This window comes from Cimex lectularius, unplaced genomic scaffold (assembly GCF_000648675.2).
Source record: "Cimex lectularius strain Harlan isolate CLEC.00 unplaced genomic scaffold, Clec_2.1 scaffold39, whole genome shotgun sequence".
NCBI classification, from domain to species: domain Eukaryota; kingdom Metazoa; phylum Arthropoda; class Insecta; order Hemiptera; family Cimicidae; genus Cimex; species Cimex lectularius.
This window is the reverse complement of record NW_019392653.1, coordinates 1,278,484-1,288,638: the sequence shown is the minus strand read 5'-3', so window position 1 is coordinate 1,288,638 and position 10,155 is coordinate 1,278,484. Positions and strand designations below refer to the sequence as shown.

The window sequence follows — 10,155 nt, the reverse complement described above, 5'->3', positions numbered from 1 at the left end:
GAAAATAAAAGAAACACTACCAGAAGCAAGTACAGTTTTATGATTGTTTACTTTACTTTCTCATCTGCCTACCATCACTGTTTTGGTCAGATGCTTTTTTGCCTTTTGCATCTTCAGTGAACACTCAAACTCAACACAACATAAATAAACTAATGACCAGTAACATCCAAATTACAGGTCATCTTGCAGACCATACTAAAAAATATTACCATTTATTAATAATAATCAGGTTTGACTTTGTGCCATCTTCAGTGAGGAAACACGTTTGAATAACATCAAAGAAGTTAGTGTAGGTTGACCTAGTGCCAATTCAACCACCATCTCGCAGACTGAAACCCACCAGGGACCACATTGGCTGAGAGTGGTTAGGGCGCCAGAGTCCCATGTGTCACGGGTTCGAATCCCGGCATAGCCATTGGATTTTCAATTGTGATTAATATGGAGAAAGTATTATAAAGTGGTTTGTCCCCTTGAATGCAACACCCAACAAATAGTTGGACAGGAACTATTATGTATGACAGGAATTACTTTACTTTCCTACACCCACAATCAACCTTAATTTATAAAATATAAAAACAAAATATCAGGAGTGATCTGACTAAAGGGAGATTTCAGTTAAACACCTTGGATTTTTTTTCAGCAGTGTCAGCAGCACAGCCAAGCTCTCACAAACCACGGGGCAGAGGCAGCCCCAGGTAGAGGAAGACTGGAACCAAAAACAGGGCTGTATGTATGCACCCCTTAATCACCCCTAAGACGAACAACACCCATGGTCCCAGTCAGACGTCACTCCCATTGAGCCTTGTCACACTGCCAACAAGGAGACCAGCAGAGGAAACAAAAATTGACATTTCATCTATTTAATTGGATGTCTGTTAAAAATTAACATTTTATGACGTTGAATTATTGTTCAGGGTGAAGTGAAGGTCTTTGAGGATTGGTGGTGGGTTCTGGCATAGGACAATAAAAGGCAATTATTTTGTAGAATATAGTAATAGAAGATACACAGATTGCACAAATGGGTTTAACGAATCTTTCGAGAAGGTCTGAAGGAAGATTATAATTTTTTTTACACCGCTTGGATAATTTTAAAATATTCAATAGGTATCACACAAAATAGTCGTTTTTGATCATTTTGGTCTGCCTATCCTCGGTTGAAAGACCAAATTACAGGAGGCGCATCACTGTACTGTGAGTCACTATGAAGAAAATTTACAAGACATTGTTATATTATTATAATTTACAAATGAATTCCTCTTTCAAAATTGAGTTCCTAAGTAACATTGAAAATTGTGTATTATTTGATTTAGGATGGTATTAGCAAAAATTTTGTAACCAATGTTTCGTGTGTATAACAGAATTATCAGTATCAACGTAATAAACGTGTTAGCTCCTTCTTTTTCAATTTATGCTGAAGTTTATATATTATATGTAGTTTTGCCATTTTAAACTATACTCCAATTTTGCAAGCATAGAAGACCAGGATGATAAGAAAAAAAACTACACGTCACCATACAGACCAAAATCAGACCTGATCCATTCTGCGGGATAGGAATCCCATGTGAGAAATTTTTAGACCAGAAAATAGCATTGGACATAGTAATGTAACTCTGGGCACAAGCGTCCAAGAATATCTGCAGTATTCGCAAAGAAAGTACAATTCTGACTGATTTCTTGACTGGGCAGACATCAGAAGAGAACAGGTGTTGTGCTTATGACCTGCAGAAGCAGGAAAAAACCTATACATTTAACTACCCACAAAGGTTTTGGGTACTAAATATTTTTAACTGTACATAGACTTTTGCACCTTTATGAATATGATGTGTTTATTTACTAGAATGAATGTAATTTATTAGTATGTATTGGTTTATTCCCAATTATTCTGAGGAATATCGAGTACTTTGGGGCAGTGTGAGTGTATTAGGGTGTGTGAATGGAGGGCTTATCCCCAGATACCCCCAGGAATACCGAATATTCTGAGGTAGTGTGAATGGAAAGAGACTATCACTGATTACTCTGAGGAACAAGTTTCTGGGTTAGTGGGAACTAAGTCTGGTGTATGTGTAATTTATTAGGGTGAATGCAGGACTTATTACCCTAGATATTTCGAGTACTCTGGGGGTAGAGTGAATGTTTACCAGACTGTCACGTTTTTGTGTTTATTTTATCATAGTAGACAACTCTGATACAAAGAGGTTAGTAAAAGGGTAAAGAAAAGAGAGAGTTTGTCACTGTAACAACTTCACTGGAGAAACATGAAAAGATATTAGGATTGAGAAAGATGGAAAAATAATTGAGGGCTGATATTGACCGTAGTTTAGTAACTCTATTTTTTAAATAAATACATGAAAAATTGTTTGCAGCATAATCATCCCAAAACATCATGTCTGCTTATTCTAGCTGGTTTGGCATTAGTATGCCATCTTTAGTGTTTGGTCTGCCCATTTTGTTTTTCTACTTTTCAAAGGTTGTAATAAAGGCAGATCAATCTGGATGATCATGCAACACAGCATAAACATCACTAATCTCTTAATCCAATAGACAGAAATTAATAAAATTTCAAATAATGAAATGCTTTACTGATTTACTTAGCAGAACTTTTAACTTCAATCATTTTAATAATTAATAAGAAGGGACAAAATAAATAGCTAAATGGCAGGCAACTATATTATCTTAACCTGTGGCATGCTAGATTTTTTAAATCTCAATTCATCCTAATATAAACCCAACATCGTTTCTATTTAACTATTGATATGCCTATGTCCTTTTAACAATATTCTTCAAACTCATTTGTTTTAAATAAAATTTCTATTGCCCAAAGTATTTCTTTTAGCTTTTATTTATATCAATGGCTGTCCAAAAATTTAGAACAAATTTAAAGAAAATTTTTCTATCTATCATCCTTTTGGAATCCATTTTTTTGCCACTGTTCATCAAGGGTCAGTTGGCTGAGGAATAATAAATGCTGAGGCTAATAAAACCTTGATGGTAATGTTAATTGATTATATTATATTCTTGGTAGTGAAAGACTATAAGCTAAAGGTGGAGAAAAAACACCCGAATGTTTAAATGATACTCCCAATGGGAAGATAAACAACTGTATTATAAAACTTAATTATTATCCAATCGGCTTGATTTATCATAAAAACAAATAACTTCTTTTAAACACTTTCTTTAATTTTCATGTGGTCTGTTCTTCTTTCTGAGGCATCCGCAATCTGAAACATGTAGACGGTAAGAACTATAGCTATTGTTTACTTCTGAATTGGATATCTTTGAAACGACGATGCAGAAAATAATTTGTAGATCTGGTTCGGCCATGGTCTTTTTGACTTGTTTATTTCAAAGCTCAAAAGCGTTTCTTTACACGACGAACATAAAAGACAAACATGTATACTATATAGAATTTTCTTGAAATATGATTTTTAATATTACCAAAAATCTGAAAACATTTATTGTTCCGGTTGTTTATTGGCTAACAAAAACTTCATTACGATATCCTAAGTCAGTTCTTAATACCCATTCTGACCATCTTGGATCCTTTCTCTTGTGCCTGGCATCTCCGTTGATCTAAAATTGATTTAATTATAGTATTTTCATAGAAATCAAACTAAATATAATAATTAGGAGATGGGAATTAAATAATAAAAACAATAGAAAAAAAGAGGTATTATATGTTTAATCAATGTAGGTAGTTAATGAATGCAACTGATTTTTGTGAACATTGTACAAAAGAGCTACATTATTAAACTCTACTTTCTGTGTAAAAAAATATTTACATCTGCCAAGAGATATGAATATGGAAAACACTGAAATTAAAACAAATCGTATTGGGGGGAGAAAAAAAAGGATGTAATAAATTTTAAAATAAATACACTTCAGATAAAGGACCAATTTCTTTTCTTATGTATGATAATATTGTTTGACATGCACACACATATATAAAATTATATAGAAGCAAACAATTTATCAATGATTTCAACAATATTTTCGATGTATAAATAATTAGCTTCTTGACCTAGGATTAGGTAGTACAGAGTTTTAGTATATAAATGGTAAGAAATTAAGATTAATAATTCAAGAAACAGATGAAGAATCGGCACCTGCAGCTGTCGGGGATTCTGAACTATTTTTGGTAACTGGATAAAAGTACGGATGTTCCATGGCTTCTCTAGCCGTCAGCCTCATACTGTGATCATAGCGGAGTAGTTTGTCTAAGAAATCAATCGCCTCAGGAGAAATCAGATGCTGGTTGTCAGAAGCAACAAAGCGGTCCCACCGTTTCTTCGTGTGTCTCCCAAGGAGCTCACCGAACCTCGGGTCCAATTCAATTTGGAATTTCTCAAGATAAGCAAAGAGATCGTCAGTACCGAGAATGCGTGTAATCCTCACAAGCTGATCATAATTGTCGTGGCCATGGAAAAATGGTTCCTTTTGGAAAATCATACTTGCGAACATGCAGCCCAGAGACCACATGTCTAGCGAATAGTCATACATTTGGTAGTCAACTAATAGCTCAGGGCCTTTGAAGTATCTCGAAGCGACTCGAACATTATACTCTTGTCCTGGATGGTAGAATTCAGCCAAACCCCAATCGATTAGCCTGAGTTTCTTTTTGTTGTAATCAATCATAACATTATGCGGTTTCACATCCCTGTGCATGATTCCCATGCTGTGGCAAAAATCTAAAGCTTTCAACAATTCATAGATGTAGTAACGTATATCCTGGTCTGTCAACCTCTGGTAAAGCAACTTAAAATCAGTATTATCAATATACTCAAATATAAGTGCAGGTGTCCTTGAAACTGGGTCTTTAACAACTTCTAATAGTGTAATAATATTTTTTCCTCCCTTGAGATTTTCCAGAATCTTTATCTCTCGCTTTATCTTCTTCTTTTTGACAGGTTTCAACATTTTTATTACACATTGTTCATTGTCTACTACGTTAATCGCTTCAAATACTTCGCTGTATTTCCCACGACCTAATTTTTTCACTAAATGATATTTGTCTTGGTCACCCCAGACGACTGCATACGACTCATAATCCCAGTAGTCCTTTGGCTTGCTCGAGTTGACGTCGACATAACACCTCGCCATACTTGGCAACGCCATCTTGAATTGTTCAGTATACAAAAAATTTCTCAATGTTTTTACAATATGCTGTCTCCGAACATTGGTGCTTAAGATTCCTGAAATATGAGAAAAACGATGGTTAATAGAAAATTGTAGAAAATTACAATATTAAAAAAATAACACAAGCGGGCACACATTATAAATTGTGTACACGCAATTATTCATAACTGCTGCAAATTAAAATTCTAAAGCTAAAGAGATATAAGGGTATACAAGAGGGGCCGATTTGAACACTGAGCACAAAGGTGGGAAAGGTAAGTACTGCATACTACAGAAAAGTGGAAATAAATTATGTAAATTGTTTGCCTTAAAAATTGTATAAATACACCATTACAATGGAATCACAAAATATCTTATTCTGATAGCCTTGTCAGATACTATTGAAAAATCAAATACACTTAAAGGAAAAAGCAAAGATTAAAGACAATCCCTATGATTCTGGTGGAACAACACCCCAGGACGGAGGCAGGCGACTTAGTCAAGAAAATCCCACTTAAGCTTACAACAGATTTGTGCAGCCAAAAAATCTTAAGACATAGATTTATTGGCTGGACTGAGTCAACTTAGTTGTATGAAAATAACGAGTGTAGCTGGAGATATCCTACGAAGGCCCTGCCAAGAAGAGGTAACCCCAACACAAACACGTTACTGGGAAGGCCAAACAAGAGAGTTTCTAATCATGGGAGAAGAAAAGCTAAACCTAGGAAATATAACTAGGTTAATAAAATGACTGAAGCTGAATATCAAAAGCTAGCTAGTCTTACATATGAGCGCGCACTGCAATAAAATCTTTATCCACCTTGATAGATGTACTTAGTGTCTATGATTCTATAAAGAGAGAGAGAGAGAGAGGGAGAGGGAGAGAAGGGAGGGAGAGCGAGAACAGGAGTAAATTAGCATATTCAATTATGCTGCTGTCGGAGGTTTTTAAAACAAATGACAAAATCCTTTTAAAATTCACACTATCTTTTCCATAAGTTTAAATTATAAGTCAATAAAATTAAGTCTGGGATTACTTCCCCTGTACATAGCATGTAACTATATATGTATGAAAATTGTATTAAAATAAGCTCTATTCAACTCTCTCTCTCCTAGTTTGAGAATGGACCAGGAGGACTGCATTCGACATCTGAATGTAACACAGCTACTGATTTTTGTGGGATGCTGAAGAAGAGAGAGGATGCGTGGAAGGAAATGATCCAAACGGGACAAAGGCAAAAGTGTTGCCATGAGAGCACACTCTGATGCATCAGTTGTAGTTATAAACCGCATGCTTGTCTCGTGCAAATTGATGGCTCATCTTGTTTCGCCTCATGGAAATGGTTAACCCAGGTCAGAGTTACATATATGATTTTCGTGTTTAGTTGTGCGGGTAATTTTTCAGCACAATGGAAAACTAGTTTTGGATAAAAAATATGGTTTGTCTTATTTAAAACATTCTTCGTTATAATTTGATCATTACTGATCATCTTAGTCTGCCTAATCACTCTAGGTTGGTCTTACATGCTGAAGATGATAAAACACAAAATCATCAAGGAATGGTAAACCTAGAATGGCCAGTAAGGATAAAATTAAAATGAAATGTTTGTATGTACACAACTAACCTAGACTTTTATTGTGTTAAAAATGATATCAAAATTCTTATTACAATGATAATATCAACTGCAGTAAAGGGGCGGCAAGCAAAGACTAAATTGTTAAAACATGGGAATGAGTATAATTTTGAATTCTATCATGAGGCAGTGATTGAAAAATGAAAAGCTGAATTTGTTGAGCATGTTTTAAAGTCAATTCAATGGTAAATTGAAACAATAATTCAATGAAAGGACGTTAAAGCAAAGAAACATGAGATTCCCTCCTGTTGTCTGGGGTGACAAATCTGTACGGTGCCTTCACACCATTTTTAACACAAAAAATTAAATTTTCAATGTTAGACTTATTTAAAACAAACATTCATCATTATGAATTGATCCGATCATCATAGCCTAATCTCGCAGGGTTGGATGTTGAAGACAGAAAATGCCAAAACATGTCTGACCGAGCAACCCAGCAAGGACCAAATTATGTAAATGTATTAGTCAGGGGGTGTAATATACTGCGCCCTTTAAGAGCAATTGTATGTCCCGTCCTGTTCCTATAGCACACCGGTAAGCCCTATTTAAGGCTCAAACTATAGTGAAATGTTTGTTCGTAATACAACAATTTTGGGAAAAATATTGTAAATCAAATGCAGTAAAGGGAAGCAAGCAAAGACAAGGGCGTTAAATCATGGGAATGAGTATATTTTTGAATTTATTTGATTGAATTTTCTTGAGGTAGGAGTTTAAAAATGAAAAGCTCGATTTGTGGAGCATGTTTTAAAGTCAATTCAAGGGTAAACTAAAACAATAATTCAATGAAAGCACATCAGGATAAAGCAAAGAAACATAAGAGTCCCTCCTGTTGTCAGGGGTGACGAATCTGTAATGTTCCTTCATAACATTTTTAACACAAAAAATTGTATTTTCAAGGTTAGTCTTATTTAAGACAAACATTCTTTACTATTCGATCTATACCAATCATCTTATTCTGCCTAATCTCAATACGTTCGATGTTATGTGTCTACAGAACACCGGTGAGTCGTTTTTAAGGATCAAACTATAGTGAAATGTTTGTTCGTAGTACAATAGATTTTTTGTGTTAAAAATTGTCATTATGGTGGAAAAATTTGTAAATCAAACGCAGTAAAGGGGAGCTAGCAGAATGATGTATTAAAATGTGAATGTACAGGAATGAGTATAGTACAATTAATTAATTAAGGTTTTTAGTTGAGATTAAAGTCAATGGTACGAGCGGGATTCGAACCCACGATCTTCGGCTTGATACGCCTCTGCTCTACCACTTGAACTATCGCGACCTCGATCCACTCGGACACTGTAGTTTTGTGGAGCGTGTTTTAAAGTCAATTCAAGGGTAAATTGAAACAATAATTCAATGAAAGCACCTCAGGATAAAGCAAAAAAAAAAAAAAACATGAGATTCCCTCCTGTTGTCAGGGGTGACGTATCTGTAATGTTCCTTCATAACATTTTTAACACAAAAAATTATATTTTCAAGGCTAGTCTTATTTAAGACAAATATTCTTTATTATAATTTTATCCCATCATCATAGTCTGCCTAATCTCACTAGGTTGGATGTTCTTAGCTTATAGCACATCGGTGAGTCCTATTTAAGGATCAAACTACAGTGAAATGTTTGTTCGTAGTACAATAGATTTTTGTGTTCAAAATTGTCATTATGGTGGGAAAATTTGTAAATCAAATGCAGTAAAGGGAAGCTAGCAGAATGATGCATTAAAAAATGCATGGACGGGAATGAGTATTGTTTTGAATTCTATCGTAAGGTAGGATTTTAAAAATGAAAAGCTGGGTGTGTAGAGTATGAAGCTCATCTATGTCAAATGGATTCAAAAATTGAAACTAAACATATTAGGGCAAAGTGAAATTGATTGTTGGCTGAGTTTGTTGTCCAGAGGTAAGCCTAAACTTGAGGAAAAGTTGTCGAGGGATATCGAGATAAGAGAGATGGCTTCACCGGAAGATCGCCTCCTTGGTGCCAACAAAGTCCAAAAGGGGTCATGTACACATTTTTTAAAAGGCACTCACCAAAGCAAAGGGTCAACTTCGGGACGAAAATCGAATCGAGTCCGTTATTCAGACGAGAGCGACCACGTTTTCGTGCACTACACTCAAAAGGCTTTCGAATCCATTTAATTTTCCCGTTCCATACTGAAACATATGGCGATAAAAAGGGGGGCAAACGTTATAAAATCGGGCCGGCAAAAATTTGTATGGGGCAAACGGGCGATTAGGCTCGAGAAGAAAGGGCGAACTGGGCCCGGAGGTTATAACGGGCACATTTGGAGGTTCGATTAATAAAAAGTTCCCTCACATTCGGAATTGTCTGGCGAAAAGATTTTATTCGGATATTCCGGCCGGATTGGCTTTTGTTCGTTTTGGGTTGAAAGCGAGTTGCGTAACGACCGAGACGTTTTATATATCGAAACCTAGAGACGGAAAACTCGAGAGTAGGGGAGAGGGGCTAGACTCTTCTTTCTCCGATTTACGTTTCAACCCGACGAGCCTCTCGGGGGAGAAAATTCTCATTTCTCTCCGACAAGGCCACACGCTTCAAAGAAAGTAAACTCTTACAAGGAAAATAGAATTGAAAATAAGAGAAAATTCGCAACATACCGTATAATACCAGTAACGGGTCGGCAAGGCTTTCGTGTAAGCGAGTTCTCAGCAAAAGGACACCTGTTTCTGGGAAGCCTCGCCGAGAACGGCTTTTCCCATCTCAGTGTCCAGAAAGGGCGAAATCTCTAGAAGTCGGCTCGGATGGGAAAACGGGATTCGCACTGGAAATCAGACGGGAAATGGGGAAAAAACGCGTTTCGGAAAGTTTAGAAAACACGGTTACCTACCTAAAGTGGAGAGCATCGGAGGGTTGGCGGGGCGGCCGTTCGGGGCGTTGGGGTCGGCGGCCGGGCCGTGCTCCTCCTCGCTCCTGCTCTCCTGCCGGAGGCGCTCGTAAATTAAACGCCTGTCACGGTTTGACGGACAGCCGCCGGCGACGAGGCTCAGACGCTGAGTGACGGCTGCATCTAGAAAAACGGAGAAACGGCCCACCCGCCGACGCCGTTATGAAAAATGCCGGCATTAAAAAGCCGACCGGGACAGGAGAACAGGACGGTGAAGAAGCGAGACCAGGCGGCGCCACTACACCTCCACCCCCACCAACCGTCCCTGTCCTCACAGCTCATACAAAATTTCCTAAAATCCCACAAACTAGCATTTTTGTCTACTTTTTTTTCTCAAAACGTATCATTTTCTTTTACAAAACTGAACAATCAACTTTATTGTAATGACAGAGGCAAAGTATATTAAGTAATACATAAATCATGGTCATCGATAAAAAAAAAGAAAATTTTCTTGCATACCGAGTGAAATTAAACTTCTCTCACCTTCTCCTGAAATTCTACA

General features: G+C 36.7%; 1 protein-coding gene across 3 annotated transcripts; it reads right to left on the bottom strand.

Moving 5' to 3' along the window:
• Positions 1 to 3,460: 3,460 nt before the first annotated feature.
• On the bottom strand, positions 3,461 to 9,883 carry LOC106661146 (casein kinase II subunit alpha-like). Of its 3 annotated transcripts, XM_014384365.2 has the most exons (4): positions 9,597 to 9,883; positions 9,367 to 9,530; positions 4,104 to 5,189; positions 3,461 to 3,570 (listed from the first exon to the last, which is right to left on the bottom strand). In XM_014384365.2, exons 3-4 carry the CDS (start codon positions 5,110 to 5,112, stop codon positions 3,506 to 3,508), a joined length of 1,074 nt encoding a protein of 357 aa, XP_014239851.1. In that variant the 5' UTR covers positions 5,113 to 5,189; positions 9,367 to 9,530; positions 9,597 to 9,883; the 3' UTR covers positions 3,461 to 3,505. The 3 variants fall into 3 exon arrangements, with proteins under 3 accessions (XP_014239851.1, XP_014239850.1, XP_014239852.1); XM_014384364.2 differs by lacking the exon at positions 9,367 to 9,530 and having other exon boundaries at positions 9,597 to 9,879; XM_014384366.2 differs by lacking the exons at positions 9,367 to 9,530; positions 9,597 to 9,883 and adding an exon at positions 8,779 to 9,182.
• Positions 9,884 to 10,155: the final 272 nt, after the last annotated feature.

Bases quoted from the DNA above. Each gene is read 5' to 3' on its own strand.
- LOC106661146 (XM_014384364.2), bottom strand. The intron at 3,571-4,103 runs GTGCCGATTCTT...AATCAATTTTAG, and splicing joins AGAATCCCCGACAGCTGCAG to ATCAACGGAGATGCCAGGCA.